Source organism: Melopsittacus undulatus, chromosome 9 (genome assembly GCF_012275295.1).
Source record: "Melopsittacus undulatus isolate bMelUnd1 chromosome 9, bMelUnd1.mat.Z, whole genome shotgun sequence".
Classification (NCBI taxonomy): domain Eukaryota; kingdom Metazoa; phylum Chordata; class Aves; order Psittaciformes; family Psittaculidae; genus Melopsittacus; species Melopsittacus undulatus.
Genome location: NC_047535.1, coordinates 18,075,821 through 18,094,987, shown reverse-complemented (window position 1 = coordinate 18,094,987; position 19,167 = coordinate 18,075,821). Strand labels below are relative to the sequence as shown.

The window sequence follows — 19,167 nt, the reverse complement described above, 5'->3', positions numbered from 1 at the left end:
CATTAATTGTGCAGTGAATGGCTTGTCCCTTGATGTGTGTGACAGCTCTGCTGGCACAGAGCTGCTCTGCAGGCACAGAGCTGAAGACCCTTGAGCCTAGACGCTGTGTTCAGCAGAACAAAAGCAACTCTTCTATGCACAAAAATAGCGAAAAGCAGGAGATGACCCTGGTACAATCCTAACATATTACTTGGATGAGCTAAGCAGAGTCTGGTCTCTTTGCACATACAGATTTTTACACTGTGCTGCCTCTTATTATCTTACAGCACAGTGTCAGGAGCCTAACAACTAGCACTTATAGTGGTGGACAGAACAAAAACTATTATTAAAAGCCCATTGAAAAAGCATAACTCACGTATTGCTAAATTTCAGAGGTAGATTTCTTTGTGTTTTTTCTTCATATCGTTTTGATAAGAGGCTTAAAAACTCAGTTTTGAAGACCGATTCGAGCAAACTATCATATTCCTGTTCATGGAGGATGAAAATGTCATCTTGCATTGTGCTGAAAAGAAATCAGAGCATGTAACATTCACATTAAAATTTCATCAGCAAATACAGCTAGCATTATAATGATATTTGCGGAGTACCCATGGTTAACATTTAAAAACACATGGAAGTCCAAGCAGCACTAATTGCAGTCTTGCTTTCTGAGACCAAGTTTGGGGTTTTTTTCATGAGTTTTCTGAGAGACAAGAATATTACTCAGTCATTTTATAGTAATAACTGTTAGTAAAAGAACATGTGCCATTAAGATTACAACTAAAGTCCATCTCTTCAACAATGGCAAAACTTGTGTATAGAGGTGAATTAGAAACTTGAAGATTACTGAAATAAGGCTGAAACCCAAAGCAAGCAAATTCGGAATGAAAGCTTTCAACTTCTTGTTAGCTTTAGTTTGGAATGGTTTAACACAGTGTACAAACCACACACTGGGTTCCACCGCCACCTTTGGATCGACCACTATTTACATCTGCTCCTGAAGATACGAAACCACAGAACTATATCCACATCAGTAATTTGGCAAGGCTGGTTTCTGACCTCCCAGAGTCCCCACACTAAAAAGAGTTCTGCTGTGTCCTAGCCAGGATCACTGTTGTTCCAGCATGCTTCTAAGTTTTTTGTATGTGTATCACTCTTCCTTTGAACAGCATATTGGCATACTTCCTTGCTATAACTACACTGGAGCCCATCTGCTTCTGCATCCTTTCCACAAAGGATGAACAAAGCTTTCAAATGAAAACTGTAAGACCTGAAAATGGAGGTCATGGGTTCCCCGCTTACTGCCTGACTTCAAATAGCATATAAGCAACCACAGGATGCTCTAGTTCAATTTGCCAATCCCACAGTAAACCAACTGTATTTTGAAGCTAGTTAAAATCCTTGCTTATTTCTGTTCCTTTCTTTTTCTAGAATCCATCCCCTTTTCCTAGTAGATTAATTTTCTGCCTCCCTTACTTCTTAATGTCTCATCCATATTCCCATGCAGCCACCTGAGAGCAATCTAGTGTAGGAAAATGTGTGTCTGGAAGAAGAGACAGCACAAGACTCTTGGCAGACATGGAGAGCTGAGAATTGCCTAACCTTATCACAAGACAATTATCAATCACAGCATGGTATTTCACAAAATGCAGTATAATCATTGAAGAAAGGAGTATTAAGTTAAACACTGTTAAATATTCCCAGCAGAACATGGGTGGCTCCATTTCATGGTTGTTTATTCCACAGCAGGGAGTCTGAAGCCAAAGCTTCTCTCTCTTTTGTCAACGTTGTTGGTCAATATTCTGCTGCTGTTACTAATACCAGAAAATACTATTTCATAATAGTAATTTATTTCAAAAAATATCACCTAGTAAGTGAAAAAGGCACTCTCAATTTGCATCTCTTTCTGAAGAAATGGATCTTTCTAATCCTATTGGATTTAGAACTGACATTCATTATGAGTTAAGACTGTGGTAGCCAGGTGAAGGGCAAGTTGAAGTTACACACCTGTCTCTAAAAGCCAGCTTCTTACTACAGTTTGCAGAACAACAACATCACACAAAGAAAGTGCCAATATCTCCCCTAAATCTATATATGTATGTATTGCTTCAATGTTTCAGAGTAAGTCCAAGTAAATTAATTGACTCAACATACAGCTCAGGAGAAAAACCCTAAACCCAAACCCAACCCCTATGTCATTAGGTCTATTTGCCTTCATTACTGTTTTCTGTTTCTAACTACCCAGCAGTCACAGATTTTCACTTCAAGCATGCTCGTCCCTTTTGCTCTTCGAGGTGATCTGCCTGATTGCTGACTCCATAAATCTGAAAGGGGGAAGCAGGTCTTTCATTCCAACTCCAACTTCTCATGTAGTTACTGAAGGCTGTGAGTACCTTTTTATGCAGAATTAAAAAGAGCTTCATAGTGTGTCAAGAGGTAGAGGTGCTCTCGACTATCATAAGAGACTTGAGACATTAGGTAAAAGATGAATCTACCTCCCACTTGTGTACTTCATAATATCCTTTCAAGTCCTGTAATCTTCCCCATAGTTTGGAAAAGGGTGTACGAAACTACAAACATACCTAATTGGTATTCGAAAGAGCAGTAAGAGAATTATGAAGAGTAAAAGCATAACCTCCTTTCCTATCCTCAAGCAAACTAAAGACTCAGCAAGGCTCTGAATGAGATCTGTAAGAAAAGCCCAAGACCTGCAATAAGTATTATCCAGTCAGTGGTCCTTTCTTTTTCTGATTTGGCAAGAGTCTGACTTCACAATACTGTTAGGATGTCCTGTGTCAATCCTTATCAGGTGAATTATAAAGCTCAGTTATTTACTGTTACTAAAAATGCAAGAATATTTCCATGAGTATGGATTGTCATTCTCAGCTCTTGAAATAAATTCCAAACTGGGCATCTGCACTTTGAATTGCAGCCTCTTTAGTAATTTAAATTGTTAGGAAGTGTTAACTGCTGCTATTGCATGTCAGCAGTGCTAATTATTCTGCCTTTGACCCTAAGTGTATTGATATAAGCTTGTGTCAATAATTCATGCATGGTTTCTAGACATATACTGTCCAGATAGATAGCAGTGCAAGAATCCAGTTATCCTCTCCCATTTAAAATGTATTTCATTTTGTATGAAAAAATTCCATGAAAAACTGATTGGTTGGTTTGGGTCTGCCCCCTCAAAGTACCTAGTAGGTATTATATGTACTAAATAAAGGTTTCACTCTAGCTGTATTAATTGTAGAGTGTTAAATATTACAAGTGCTAACTCTTGTCACTGAGACAAGATTATCTCAGATTCAAGAGAAGTAGTAACTTCTACAGCCTCTGCAGCCACACCATTGTATTACTACTACACCACTTAAATGCAGAGTTAAGAAATCCCTTGATTAGATCCATTTTGAACTCAGACCATACTAACACAGTAACTGGTAAAGTCTGCTTGTCTCCATAGGCTTTTAAGGGTTTGGTTTTGGAGTAATACCTGGACAGTTTGATAGCTTGCTTTTAGCATATGCAAAACCAGGTGTTTTTTTTACAACAAAATCAATAAGCTAGGTTCAAAACATTATTGGACATAATATAACATACTTATTTCCTCTGAACAAAACATATTTGCTTTTGCTTCTGAAGGTTCTGTGGAACTGCTATTGACATGTGAGAGGAGTGTAACAGCTTTCACTAACTTGGCAGGCAGCCGTTCTTTTAGCTGACTCAATGTGACTATGCCTTTGGAATGCTACAGGGCCCAACTCGAGCGTCTGGCTGCAATCTGTTCAAGGTTTGTACAGCACACAGTCCAGACTTTGAGCACTACAAAGACAGGCTCTGCTCCGACCTTTAACCTAGATCTACTACAGTTTTGTTGCCGCATAAAGATGTATGATAAATAACCAAGAGGTTTTGAAAATGGTACAGTGAGCATACACATCTTACAGATGTTCCCCTAATCTTGAAATGGCTGTGAAGCCTTCTGCAAAAATGAAATCTGCTCTTTTGAAGTACTGGATAATGTCAGTGACAAATTTTCTGGCTATGCTAATGGGAACATTTTATAAGCATATACTAAAAAAACCTCCGCAGTAGCTATCAATACACTCAACTATGGACTTACAGTTATTTATTGCAATATTTAAAGCACATTTCTTGCCATGGATCAGGATCATTTTGTATTAAATGACATTCAGCTACCAGCTCTGATAAACTGCAATAACAAATGCAGAGGTATCAAGACGTTTTGTTCACTCATCTTCAAAAGGATGAAATGATATAGGCAAGAATACACTGGTCTTTCAGGCCATTTCTTTCTGGGTTTGCTCACGTAACTGGGTTTATCTGCTCTGTGTGGACACCATTCAGTCAACAGAAGTGATGTGAAATCCAACTAGAAAAAATTAGTTTAAGTAGCTCACCAGTGAGATGACACCCCTTTAGGAAGCAGTGGACATGTACAAGATGAACTTCTATAAGTAAGAATTATTTCTGGGATACAAGCTTGAGCCATAACGTAATACAATGTGCTTGTACATGGTGAACATATGCATCACAAATAAGTTTTGGGGATCCATCAGGTTGGTGAGACCCAGTGTAAGTGAAACATTTTAACAACTAGTCAGAAAATGTTTGTGTGGCTGGCTATAAACATCTATTGCTATAACACACTTACTAGGGCTGGGATTTGAAAAAAAAAAACAAAATCAAGCTTCAGCTTTGTTTGCAATATTCAATTAATACAGCTTAAGAAATCCATGCTCCATCAACCAACTTATTTCCCCCATCCTACACAGATTTCTGTGTCAACGGAAAGACATTTTCAAGGTACGGACCTTAGAGAAACAGAAAGAATTCTCTCCACCTCCATCCTCCGCTTTAAGACTTCCTTCACTTGGCCTTTCTCTGGACCCTGCTTTATCTTTTCACGCCCAATCAGGTATATGCATTTTGGAGTGAGGACAAGATCTCGCTTCACACTCTGAAACACAAAATTGTTTGAAAATACATAGCATGGGGAAATCAATGCACTAATGTGATGCTGTTCCAAAGATACACAGTGTACTGTGATTTCGGCAATACTGGTAGTATTTGGTTCAAGTGGAAAAAAAATTAATAATCCTGATGGGATTAATCACACAACCTCAGAGTCAGATTTCACTGGACACTAGCTTTATTCCCCATTTCCTAACTAATGTAGCTTTCTATCCAGCAAGTCCCATAAAGCCTCCATCCTGGGACAACAGGTTTAACAACGGCAATGTTCCAATCACAAGCGTGTAGCTGCTCCATGTATTCCACTGCATTCCATTTTTTCAAGCTGGAATCTTAGATGGCATGACACTAACATGATGGAGTTTCCATTAAAGGATGGTAGTGCTATCACAGAATCCCGAGGGTTGGAAGGGACCTTGAAAGATCATCTAGTCCAACCCCCCTGCAAGAGCAGGGTAACCTAGAGTATATCACACAGGAACTTGTCCAGGCAGGCCTTGAATATCTCCAACGTAGGAGACTCCACAACCCCCCTGGGCAACCTGTTCCAGTGCTCTGTCACTCTTACAGTAAAGAAGTTCTTCCTGATGTTAACGTGGAACCTCCTATGCTCCAGTTTACACCCATTGTTCCTTGTCCTGTCACTGGATATCACTGAAAAAAGCCTAGTTCCATCATCCTGACACCCACCCTTTACATATTTGTAAACACTGATGAGGTCACCCCTCAGTCTCCTCTTCTCCAAGCTAAAGAGACCCAGCTCCCTCAGCCTCTCCTCATAAGGGAGGTGTTCCACTCCCTTCACCATCTCTGTGGCTCTGCGCTGGACTCTTTCAAGCAATTCCCTGTCCTTCTTGAACTGAGGGGCCCAGAACTGGATGCAATATTCCAGATGCGGCCTCACCAAGGCAGAGTAGAGGGGGAGGAGAACCTCTCTTGCCCTACTAACCACACCCTTTCTAATGCACCCTAGGATGCCATTTGCCTTCTTGGCCACAAGGGCACACTGCTGGCTCATGGTCATCCTCCTGTCCACCAGGACCCCCAGGTCCCTTTCCCCTTCACTCCTTTCCAGCAGGTCAACCCCCAACCTGTACTGGTACATGGGATTGTTCTTCCCCAGATGCAAGACTCTACACTTGCTCTTGTTGAATTTCATCAAGTTTCTCCCTGCCCAACTCTCCAGCCTGTCCAGGTCTCGCTGAATGGCAACACAGCCTTCTGGTGTGTCAGCCTCTCCTCCCAGTTTAGTGTCATCAGCAAACTTGCTGAGGGTACACTCAGTTCCCTCATCCAGGTCGTTGATGAAAATATTAAACAGCACTGGTCCCAGCACCGACCCCTGAGGGACTCCACTAGTCACAGACCTCCAGCTAGATTCTGTGCCATTGACCACAACTCTCTGCCCTCTTCCTTTCAACCAGTTCTTGATCCACCTCACTACCTGATCGTCAAGCCCACGCTTTCTTAGCTTATCTATGAAACAACTCCCTAATGAACTAATCATTAGTGGATGCTGCTCTTAAACCTACCTTAAACCGTCTGTCATATTTTGTTACAGTGTCTGCAAAATCAATCTTCTCTCGTTTGCCTACAAACTGGCGTAGCTCTGGATGGTCTTCCATGCCTATGTAATCTCCCACAAAATTCCTGTTAATGCTGTTCCGTCTTCTCTCTTTCTTGTTCAGCAATAGATCTGATGCTTAAATACCAAAAATAAACACTGATTAATAGCATTTACTGAATTTTCTAAATTCATGATCTCAAAGAGCCAACTGTTTCAAGCAGAACTTTTCAGGAAGAAGTCATAACTAAATTGTTTATAATATAGAAAAAAACAATGAAGCACTATTACCAATCTTCTACATAATGATCCATGTAATTATTAAATCCATTCCTAATGAAATACACCATTCGTAACCTCATTAGTTCTGGTGAATCAGGAGCACTTCAGGAACTAAAGAATTTCTCACTGCTGGAATTAAAACTAGCTCTCCTGGACCCAGAATGTTGTTCATTCATGTAATACAGGTCACATATGCAATTAAGCATGACAGTCCTCAGAATAATGTGTATCATCTACAGATCATCTAGGTCCTGTATAACTGTGGGAAGCTTTTCCTTTTTCACTTCCCCCAGAACACCTCTGATCAATGTCCTATTCAGTCTGGCTTTGTTTTGAGAGCAAAACACTGGGTAGTCCAAGAAATTCATGCATACAGAGCAGCCAACCTCTCTAGTGGTATCTTAGGGGTCCAACACTTTGCAGTCATTCCTAGACAGTCATCTGCAATGTCATAGCTTGCTGTATAGAGAAGGAGGTATTTCCCTAATCTCTCATGGCACTCTCTCCTAGAATAATGTGTGACGTATCTATCATCAGAAGTTAAGACCTACCTTCTTCTCTCATCTGTACGTATTTTTTCCTGGCCACATATTTCCTCCATGCCTTCTGGATGGCTCTGGCATACCCATCATACTTTCTCTCTCTCATCTCTTCTAACAAAAACAACTGTACAAAGAGACAGTAAGGTGGGTCAAATATTTCATATTAAAAAGTCAAGAAAAAGCTATATTTTACTTTGAACAACCTTCCCATGCATTTCACTCTAGATTCAAGCTGGTGCCTCCACCACAACTATGGGTTCTGAGATCAGAATGTTAAGGTAACCTTTTCTGGACAAAATCTGATGCTTGAGTGGTTCTAGCTTTTACCAGTCTATCCATTAATCTTGATATCTAATGATGAAAGAAGAGGAAGCCCTGAAATATTCTATGGTACAATTCAAGGTTCTCCTCTGGGCCTCCATCCAGCCTCCATCTTCTCATTCTCCAAAATTCATATTTCTCTTGTTAGAGTACTACTATGTCTATGGAAATCTGTGTGATCTGTAACGCAACACACTGTGTTCACATGCAACTTTCTTCCCTAAGTTTCCTACTTTTATGTCCATTGGCTCCATTCTTTTCCAACAAAGAAGTTTGTCAGCTGGCTTCACGATTTGCAGCTCTGATCTTAAAATTCACTATGACAGAATAAGATTTTTAGGTGTAAATTGTCAGAATTCAAAAGAAAATGCTGACTTATCAAAACAGAAATGGAATGTGCATCCCCTGTTTTGAGAATTTCCCAGGTCAACTAAAATACATGGAAATTGAATCCATTAGCAACTTCTATAGCCTTTTACTTACTTTTAGTTAAATGTTTTCTTGTCTCATCAGCAGAAGCATTTGGCTAACAATTGCAGTACTATATCAGACAACTGAAATGACTGTTGCTAATTATTTCCCTCTACTGTGTTCACCATTTGTAAGGACTTTTCTTCTGGATTTCAAGAGAGAAAATTAGTAAAACCAGGTATATTAAGAAGCAAACCTCGCCTTTAGGGTCCTTTTTTTAATTTGCTGCCCAAAACCATGCAAATCTAGAAAAATACTCTTGTTCGTATTGATCTTAAAGAGGAAATTTGATCTAGGGCAAACCATTTCCGCAGAACCTCACATGCTCTTGGAACAGTTATTTATTCCAGAGTTTAATGGAAATGTAAATGACGAAGCCTCCTTTCTGCCACCCATAAAACCTTATTTCACAGTTGGCAACTATCCATCTACAGCAAGTTTACTAAAAAAAAAAGAAACAAAAAAAAAACAGGACACCAAAAAACTCTTCACAAACACACCAGCTCTAGATGGGGTTTCAGCACAGGCCTGAGGACTCCTGACAGAAAAGGCTCCTCAGCTTCAGCAATGGCATGATCAAGCCCTTGCACAATTCAGGTTACAGTAACAATATCCATGTAATCTCTTGTGAGCACTCCCCATTTATTTCTCTAACAATACTGCTAATTACAAAATCTCTAGTTAAATAGTCTTATCACCTGCAGCTGAGGGTAATTAAGGAATTTCAATGAAAACACTTAAAATGTGTTCTTAAGGTATAAAAATACTGTGTGAACCCTTTCCTAAAATGTATTATAAATCCTCCCCTCACACTTCCAAGCAAAACAAGTAGTCTTCATCTGATTAACCAAAACAGGTGAAACAGCACCAGGTGCTCTCTGGTGGTACAAAAATTGTCATTTACCATCTAAAAGATTATTTTTCTCCAAAGGAACATAACCCTAAGCCAATACTTCAACAATATGACAGATGACTGTCTTTGATACAAAAACATATAAATAAAGCTATAGAATAATTCAGCTCATAGAAACCTTTTTCAACTTAGAATGAAAAAGGCCCAGGCTATTTTTAGTACTTGCTTAAAAACGGATTTCATGGCTTTTCAAAAAATAATTTTGAAAGAAAACACAGTAAATTAAAACATTTACATTAAAACAGTAATGCAACCCAAAAAAGTTTTATTATTTCCAGTCAAGCTCCTGTTGTCTCAACCTGCAAGACAGCCCTTCAGTAGAACTCACAGATACGCCATTAAATAGCACACACATGCAACCAGGACTTAGTATTACAAAAATGCATTACAATGGGAATGTGCATCCTCCAGAAAACAATTTCTTTCTCTTTGAAATTACCTAGTAGCATATGATATTGGGGAACAGAAGATGAATGTTTTGGTTATTTCAGAGTGAAGGGGAACTAAATCCATCAATCCTAGGTGAGCACTTTCCCCCTGGCTATTCATCAGAAGACAAGACCCCAGCAAATAAGTTAATTTCTTTCTTTGAAAAAAAAACAAACCAACAACAAAGTAGCAAAATGTTGAGAAAACAGCCATCACACTGTTTTGGTTTGGGTTTTTTTTTTTGTTTCTTTTCTTAATTGTTTATCTCCTAAACTGTAATTAAGTAATTAATTGTAATTAAGTGCAATGAACGGCATGGATGTAAATAATTTCACAGTGAAAACAAGAAGATCTGGTTTGCTACAGTGTAAAATATTGAAAACCGGAATGGAAGATATTGCTTAAATTACTAACACTGGTTCCTTATAATTACAAGCATCTAAGTTGTCTGTATTAGTTCAAACAGATATTTGATCACAATGTGTACCTGTTACCACCCTATAATAAATTTGAGGTCATCAGTAGAGGACTAGAAGTCACAACTGTAATGCCACAAGAATTGATACACAGACATCCACTAATGTCCAAGGTTATCATGCTGACTTTGCTAGAGAGAACGCCACAATAATCTTACAAAATTAATCATGACCACTGCTATAGAGAAAAGCAGATCAAGCTCATAATTCCTCATAATGGGCTAGCTAAGGTGTTGCTTGCAATGACTAAGTAGGATTAATCCTGTACTAGAATTTCCTGCTCTGCCAACATGCACCTAGGTATTCTAATAACCTACCTCTTGAACACTGCATGCTTTACCATGTAAACCTGTCTCTCAGACAGACTTCTGTCTTTGTATTTTACCTAAGTCCCATTATTCCTGAACAGAGATGATACTATCTTACCCTATTCAGGGTAGAAATGACAATTTCTGTTACACCTTGGAGAAGCTTTACTGGTTTCCCTTTAATAGATATGTTTCCATGTGATTATGGCAGTAGAAGTGTTCTGGTTTTATTTTGATATGTAACTTCAGGTAAAGCACCAAGAAACCACCTAATACTCAAATGCAAGGCATGCTATATAAACTAAGCCTGACTGCTTCTGATAAATAAGGAACACATGGTGGCGAGTAGAGCACAGTTTCTCCTTGATGACTTTTCTTGAGCAGATTTTGTGCAAGTTAGCAGACACATGATAAGAACAGCCTTATGATGCCTCTAAAGTTCTTTGAAAACTGCTGTCATCCTGGAGCACTGATGCAGTGATGCATACCACATCCTTACTTAACTGGTGGGCTAGTCTATTTTCATCAGTAGTTCTTGTACTGAGAAGAGGACCTATTTTCTTGAGCTAACGGTCACAGGTATTCTTCCATGCTGTGATATTCCTTCATATGACAGATTCTTTGACAAAAAGTTACCATGTGCAACCTGACACCAAAGCATCTTCATGTCCCAATCTCCTCCTCTTGATGCATTTAAAACACTTTGCATTCATTTTAAAACCAGACAGGATCCTTATGAACTGCACTAGTTATGGAAGTGCCTAAAACAACCTTGAGGTACCTGTGAGAGACTGGCTCAGCCCTACTTACATTCTTAAGCTTCTCCCACCTTAGCAGATACCATGTCAGCTTTGGAGTGTGCAGGCTTTTTATTTCAGCAAAAGAGTCTGATATTTTAAAGACTCAGGTTCTGACACACTTACGGACTCAGGAGCTTTGATGAAGACTTTGGATTTCCCAAGCTGGTATTGGTCAGGATCCATGTTGACTGACTGAAGCAGGTGGAGAACTCCTTGTTTCTCATCTCCTTTCCAGGAAGGCCAAGTTGCCTTGGTCAGAATGGCGTACCTTAACCACCAAGGAGAAGAGATTAAAACCTGTTATCGAACAGCCACAGAATACCACTGACTTTGTCTAGTATTGCCCTGGGCGTAGGGTTGACAATTTTGCCAGGACTTACAGAAGCCTGGAGTGTGGGAAGATGTACAGTATTAAGATGTTACTTGTTCAGCGAGACCAAACAAGTACAACAAGAAGACAACAGTGCCCAGAAGTCTCCCATTTCCAGATGCCAAGTTACTATTTGGTGACTGCAACAGTTGATTACAGAAAGTTCTGCTGTCACCTCCTTAAGTCCATGGCAAGGGTATATATTAGCAATGACTTATGATCCAGATATAAGTACCTACATCACTGCTATTCTGGATTCATTCCCAAGCATGTGGCAAATTTCCCACTCAAGCCTTCTCTGTCTTATTCTTACAAAGTCCTTTTTTGTTTCTAAGCAGGTTTCCAGTTCATGCTCCTACCCACTTGTTCAACAGCTGGTCTGTATAGCAAGGAGACACTCCTGGGTTTATCCCTAAAAGCCTTTGGCTTGGCCTCTGGTGCAAGAGGAAAGACACAGTGATGTTGGTGCTACCTAGAGGGAACACTTGGAACTGACCACCCAAAGGGTATGAGGAGGAGGCAGGGAAGTGCTATGATAATGTCTTTTATAGTCTTCTGTCTTGTGGCATTTTCTTTCACCCTTGAAACCAAGGTGGCTGCCAGGCTGCAGCCCCTTTTGAACTCTCCACTTTTTCAGTCTGAACTCTGGCTTTTGGAACTGCAAAGCTGCCTTGTGTCACTGCCTACTAAGGAGCACTGATGGGCTTTAGCTGCTTCAGTTGTCTACAGATAATTAACCTCTCTAGCAACAGCTATTTAGATTCCTTTGACAATGAGACTGGAGAACAGCTAAATATGTTGTCACAAATTTCTCCCCCATATTTTTAATGTTCTTTGACTTTTTTAATGTCTTAACCATACTTGAGTTATATAAATTAAATCATGCTTATCAGTAAAACTATTCAACTAATGAAAAAAGTTATAAAGTATGGAGTTCAGTTTATTGTATTTCCAAGTTTAGTTTCTTAGGAACATGTAGGCAGCTCCTAATATAATAAACTCAAAAAAAAAACCCACAAAAAGAATTGTTTGAAAATTCATTAAGGGCATGTTCATTACTCATTCTTGTCATATGTAAAATGTTATCTATCCAGAAAGCATAAAGTGTCATGCAGCTTAAATAAATGCCATGCAACAAAAAATACCAAACAATTAAAAAGGAATGTATTACAAAACCCAAACATCTCTGAATAACAACTATATGAAAAGAGAAAGCCAATTCATTAATAATTCAGTAGGATTCAAAAGGGTCTACTGATGTTACTGTGTTCAAATTTGGTTTTAAGTACTATGCATGGTGGTGTAACAAAGTAGCTCTTATACCATCTCAAATATAGAAGTATATTACAGATCTATGTTTACAATGTGTGCACTTACACATTTATGTAATCTATCAAGTATTATGGGATAAACAGATGCAGCCCAGTAAGGAGTTGTAAGTTAAAGTAACTCCCAGCTTAACAGCTTCTTTTGCAGGTTCATCATGTACTGCCAATAACTTAGTTGTATAGGTGGTTCTAAGCAAGGCTGAATTTAAAAAGAAGCTGATGTTGTTAAAGGCATTTGAAACTGCTACCTTCCACACAACAGAATCTGACATTACTCAGCATGTTACAAATTCATTCCTGCATCTTCTGGCCCATGAAGGAGGCCACAGGGAAAAACATGACTTAAGACCTTTTAATATAGGAAAGCTACTGAATACATAAGAATAGAATTAAAAGTCTCATTTTTCATAAACTCTAACTTCATACATTCACTGGTGTAACAAGACTATAGGGCAGAAGAAAAAAAATGTTCTATAGCATACACCAGTTAAGCATTTCACAATTTTGTAGTAATGTGACAATTCTATCCTTGTTCACCGCTGCTCAGAAATAGCACTTCAACGTACTTGTGCATGCTTCCCGTTAAACTGGTCATGCCACTATCCGTGTCTAGGTTTTTCCAAGCTTGTGCAATTTGCTCTTTCTGCACCACATTAAATGTGCTATTAAAATGCTTCTGAAAAATTTAAATTATGACTGCCCCCAAAAATTTTCTATGGTAAATTCACAGGGAGCAGTTAGGTCTTATTGTCTAAATACGGGAGTATGGGGTTCAGCTTTCAGATTGGTTATGCTTTGAAACACATAGGCCTTTTCAGTGACTGGGGCTTTTTGCATGCAAATGTAAATTTTGTACATAAAAGTCTATTCAGGCCAGAAACCTCCACTTTTATGGAGCTGCCAAGGAACGCCCAATGAAAACAAGTGTACAAGCATGCATTTCCTGTCCATCCCATGCCTCAGCCCACTTTTACTCACACTGACTTAGGGTGTCAGAATAGAGCTTGCTCTAGATGCTAGGGAACTGTGAATGGAAAAGGTTGCAGGAAGTTTTATTCATAAAAATGTTAAATTTAACAAGATAATTTGAAAGAGGTGGATTAATTACATAAAGAATGGTTTTAATTGCCTGTGGACCTCTGTATGAGGCAAAGTACATAAATCTATTTACCATTCAAAAGTACCATATAGCTTTCCTTTGTCCAGACCTCTTGGGTGGATTTCTAGACCTGCACAGCCCTCATAATCAGTGTTAAACTGTGGAGGCTACCTTTTGCACAAGCTGTTCCATCTCAGCAACAGTATGTGTGAAACAATGCAACCTGAAGCACATTCATGTCGATATGTCCAAGCTTGAAGATCATGAAGAAAAGGGATTTAAGCTGTCCTCCTTGTGATATAAATAACTACACTGTGATACTTCTAAATGAGTATTAACTTACCTCTGCAAAAACTTCTTGAAAACTCGCCTGTAGGCATAGCCAGCTCTTCTTACTCGAATATTTTCTTTCAGACCCAAGTATTCCACTTGATGTTTTACCCTGCGGACAAAAACAGTGCAAGATTTACAAATCCAGTTCCTTTCACCATATTTGCGAATTGAGGTATTCCTAAAAGTCTGCAGCATGTTTAAACACTTACTGACTTCTAAAATGCAGGTGCAGGTATGTGAATCTGGTTTTGCACATTACCATGCACAGTGCGTGGTAAGAAAAATATTCAAGGCAGGTAGACTAAATTACCGAAATAAATGTAGCAAGTTCACCTTAGTATTTTTTCCTAAATTAACTTCCCATCTCCTAATTTATGTATAAATTTCTTAACTAATATTATTACCCATAAAAGGCCAAGTAACTATTACCTATACAATTACATAGCTGGTACCGAAGGGCATGTGAATTTATTTTATATTCTTTTATTGTAGGATTTACCCATGTTTTACATAGCTCAAACATCAACAGTGGCTCTCTTTTGGTAGTTCTGGAGAAAGGATCAAATCTGATGGCTGGAGAAAGCCCCAGATGACACTTGCAGCACTTTGAGAAAGAATGGTAATCCACTCAGTTCAGAACTGATAACGATGCTAATCTTGATGACTGTGATAACATACAAAGACTTCCGCTAAAAAAGAGCATCCATCCTGCTTCTCTGGGCACAGAGTCAGAAATAGTAACAAGGAACATCAGGCCCCAACCCTTGGATCACTACCCAGAAGAAAGTCAGCAGTGGTTAGGTAAAAGGTAATCTTGGCAGAGGGCAGTGTAACCAGTGACTTCAGAGAAGAGAGACCAAGAATGGTGCCTGATTAGCATGAGAGGCCAGAGGCACTTTTAACCAATACATGATTTGTTCATTACTTAGTATTCCACTGTGTAACTCTCAACCAATGGACACTGATTTGTTTGTCAATATACATAAATAGCTTAAAGTTACAAGCTTCCGTGTGCCCTAATTTTTGGGGACTTCCACTGAGCACCTTGCACAGAATAAACAATGTCTCCTTTCTAAACAAGACCTTGTATCTTTGTTTAGGAAGCCCAAAAACAACAACACAGATACCAAACTTTCATGACATGAAGAATGGGAGAGAAGACAGCAAGGCAGTACAGTCATGAAAAGCTAGGATTCCCCCTAATTTTACCATTCTGCAAAGGAAAGATTTGAGGAGGCACAGGACTGGCCGAAGCATGTCTGGTGAGCTTGATCATTGCATACTCAAATTACAAACAAAAGCAGAGCTGGTACCTGTCCCATAGAAAATGTTAATGGCTATGGAGAGACAGCAGCACATGTGAACTGAAACATCATTATCCCAAGGCCATTACAGTTCCCTTAAGTAAGACAGATTCATTTTGGTTCTAAACGGGGAACAAGTATGTTCCCATGAATCTCAAAGCAAAAAAATCCAGCAAAAAAGCTGTCTTTTGGTACCTATTCCTCTTTCTAGAGCTGCAGTATATTATTTTAGGTTACTTCTTACATAACCTGCTAGTTACAACTAGCAATTTAATGGTTGAAAATTTGAAGAATTTCAGTTAGCTTCTTTAATGTATGACTCTGGCTGGTCATATTTCTTTAATTTCCTCATCTAAGTCAGGCTGGAAGAGGCAGTGCCTGTTTTTAACACAGAAATGGGGTGTTCAGGGGCTTCTGTTGCTGTTCTTTTATAGGGCAACTTCCAGAAGCTTTAGCTTTCAGTCAGAAATGTAAGAGTTGTTAAGATTTTAGTCCTGTAAGTTTAACAGACAGTATGTTAAAGAGCACTTCTTTATACATAATAAAAAGAAGTGAGCCTGTAAGGAGCTGTTTAATTTTTCTGCTTGCTTTTTCTCTAATTTTACAAACATTTTTTTTTAATTATAGAATCACAGAAAAGGTTTTGGGTTGAAAGGAACCTTAAAGATCATCTAGCTCCACACCCTGCTTGGAATGGGCAGGGACACCTGACAAACTCTGTTGATTCAATGCTATTCCCATGCTATTCTAAGATATTAAATTTCAGTATAGAGTGCATTGCCCATTGATATATTTTTTTGGTTGAGACATTCTTTTCACATGATTCATAGTATAAAGGAAAAAACTTTTGAAATCCCATGCTACAAATGACAGAAGCCATTCACTTAATACTTTTTAAAGAATGCTTTGAAAGGAATTTTACTAAATCGTAAGTGATACTGCTCTTTTAGCTTATAATAAAGAATACTCCAGGTTTTAATCTCGCTTTGTTCAAGGAATAAAGTATTTTGTACCTGCTCCAAGAATTCTGGTACAGCAGAAAGTTGGTGGTCAAAAATACCTTTTCCTGTTTATAGCCTTCGTTCCTGTTCACATCTGGAATAATGCACTGGAGAAACAGTATTACTCCCATTTTCTTACTGTCCTGCCAGTATTAGTGTCCAGCAATAGAGAATTTGAGACACTTTCCTGTTTTTTTTTTTTTCCTTTTCTTTCTGAGAAAAGAGACAATGAAAATCTCCCTACAGGCATCAAACTCAAGCAGGTCAGGGTCTGGGAAGTCAGCTAATGAAGCAAAATTTTGAATACTCCAAATGGCTATGCCAGGACCTGAACAAAAACACATTTCAAGAACACCCCAATTTTTGGAATAATTAAGGTCTTATGCAAAGTTTAGGTATCGCACAAGGTCTATGTTTCAGTGGTACAAAGAGACATGGCTACTGTGAACATGAAGAAAGACAGCCTTTGTGTAGGGGTTTTTCCAGTAGTATTTTCACAGTCTAGTAACATGTTACTAATGAGCAGATTAGATATACTACTCCTGTCACACTGTTTGTTACAGCATTATGTGATCACAGAACAAAACAAAAAACCCCTAAATCAACATTCAGCAAAACATCACATTTTGTGTTTCCCTGAGCACAGAACTTTCTCACAGTAAAATCGCAACACAACAAAATTAAGCTTGCATTGCCATATGCATCTAAATTCTTTTCCCAGGTATGTCACTAATAACAAATGTATCCTAGGTGAGGTCCCAGTATACTATAGGGGAAATCATAGCTTGAAATGGGAGAGAATGTTAGAATTTTGAAACAGGGGTGAAGGGTTACCATTATAAGAACAACTTCCATTTGTGTCTGAGTTTGATAACGTATAATCCTTTGTATTTCACTTGGCAAATGCAGCAGCTGCTGGTAACTAACATCACCTTCATTATGGGAATACAAGAAGAAACCTTGCCCAGTTTTGCTCCAAAAGGGATCTCCTGAAAGCTGGCCTTTTCTCTGGACTAGGTTATTGTGTGCTTGTTTCATTGGTTTCCTAGCAACACCTTCCACAATAATAGGCATTTTCCAATATGTAAATGATTGATTTTAAAAGCCCCTCAACTTCAGTTAAAAGTTTTAGACACGCTTTTTTCCAGGATAACTTCCTTTTGTCCTCTGATCCCCGATGTCAGTGGAAAACCAAGTGCTGCATAGTAGAATTTTCAGGGGTGGAAAAGCAAGAGGAGAGAAAGAGTGTCCACATTTACTGCCAAAACCTAAAGGACACATTCAAGCGCAGTCCCAGTTGTGGCTTCTGTAAGTGCTCTGCATCTGCATGTAATTGTGCTAGCCTGCATGCCAAATGGCAGGAAGCAAATTCCTGTGTGGTGTTGATTTGGTCAAGAATGCTTTTCATCAGACTTTGCAAATTGTTTCACTGTGATAAAAATAACCACGTGGTTTATCAGAACTTTTGCCAGTACAAAAAGTATATAGTAATATAAAGGTTACTTATATTATGACCTTGCATAGTATAGACTGTACTGATCACCTTTTTTCAAATAGAAAAATGCTATAAAACTTCATATAAAGATGCTTTCAACAGATGTGATAAACCAAAATGACAATTTACACATATATTTAACATCTATCTAGCCACCTGAGATGATATTCTAATGACTTGTCTTTAAAGACTTGGCTAACGAAACTTAAAAGTCTAGAAGTAAAAAAAAAGAGCCTTCCACACTGTTGGCTATAGAGACTTTTGTTAAGTTTGATACATAAAAGCAGATACAAACATCCTGCTGGCTCTTCAGCTACCTAACAGAAGCTGTTCTCAAAGCATAAAGCAGAAGTTAGAATGGGTGTATAATGCATGTGGTGTGTAAAATGTACATGGAAAACTGGAGTCTTTAATATACTGATTGTGTTCCTGTTATGCAAATGATGATTATTCAGAACTGACAGGAGAAAAGCCCAAAACTGGACATACTAGCTGCTGATTTAGACCAAGTGACCACAATCTGGTCACTTCACTACAATCTGTAGGCTTATGACTACAAATTATGAATTTTAGAGGCTCTTTCTGACTATTCGCACTGTTCCTCAGTGTATACTCTGTTTATCCATACCTGCTCTCCTCCCAGTCTCGAGACTTCTTTGTTTCATTTGGTTTGATGCAGCGGATGTAATGGGGTGTACACTTCATCAGGGTGCCAACAAGGTCATTTGCTTGTTTCTGTAAAATTGAAGAAAAACAACAGGATTTGAGCTGAACAGGGTAAATCTTGTGAGAGAATTCTAAAAATTATCAGCCATCTGCTGATGATTCAGTTGCCTTTGGTCCTTCTCTAGAACTGAAGTGTCTTGAGATAACATGCACCTCATGAGAAACTCATCACTAACTGCAAGGTACCATTACCTCCAGTTATGTGAATATATTTAAACTATTTTATAAAAATATGTGGTGACAAGGCTCAGGTAAACTTGACTGTCAGGGTGAAATACACAGGAAGAGGTTGATGAAATATCATTTTCCAAAGTCTGCAAGTGTGTAATCTAAGCATACATTTTTACAACTGGTCTCAAAAAAGATGCTTGCCTTTTAACACTTGCTGCCTTATTCAAGGCACATTAGGGTCAGTAGCAAGACTTCTGTTGACT

General features: G+C 38.7%; 1 protein-coding gene across 4 annotated transcripts in view; it reads right to left on the bottom strand.

Moving 5' to 3' along the window:
- MYO1E (myosin IE) overlaps positions 1-19,167 on the bottom strand; it is an 84,310-nt gene that overhangs the window by 8,781 nt on the left and 56,362 nt on the right. For all 4 annotated transcript variants that reach the window (XM_034066006.1, XM_034066004.1, XM_034066007.1 and 1 more), the window contains 7 exons: positions 18,636-18,742; positions 14,218-14,316; positions 11,201-11,345; positions 7,369-7,483; positions 6,504-6,673; positions 4,812-4,957; positions 356-502 (listed from right to left, as the gene is read on the bottom strand). In XM_034066006.1, coding sequence (XP_033921897.1) covers positions 356-502; positions 4,812-4,957; positions 6,504-6,673; positions 7,369-7,483; positions 11,201-11,345; positions 14,218-14,316; positions 18,636-18,742 — 929 coding nt within the window. The remainder of the gene's footprint in view (positions 1-355; positions 503-4,811; positions 4,958-6,503; positions 6,674-7,368; positions 7,484-11,200; positions 11,346-14,217; positions 14,317-18,635; positions 18,743-19,167) is intronic.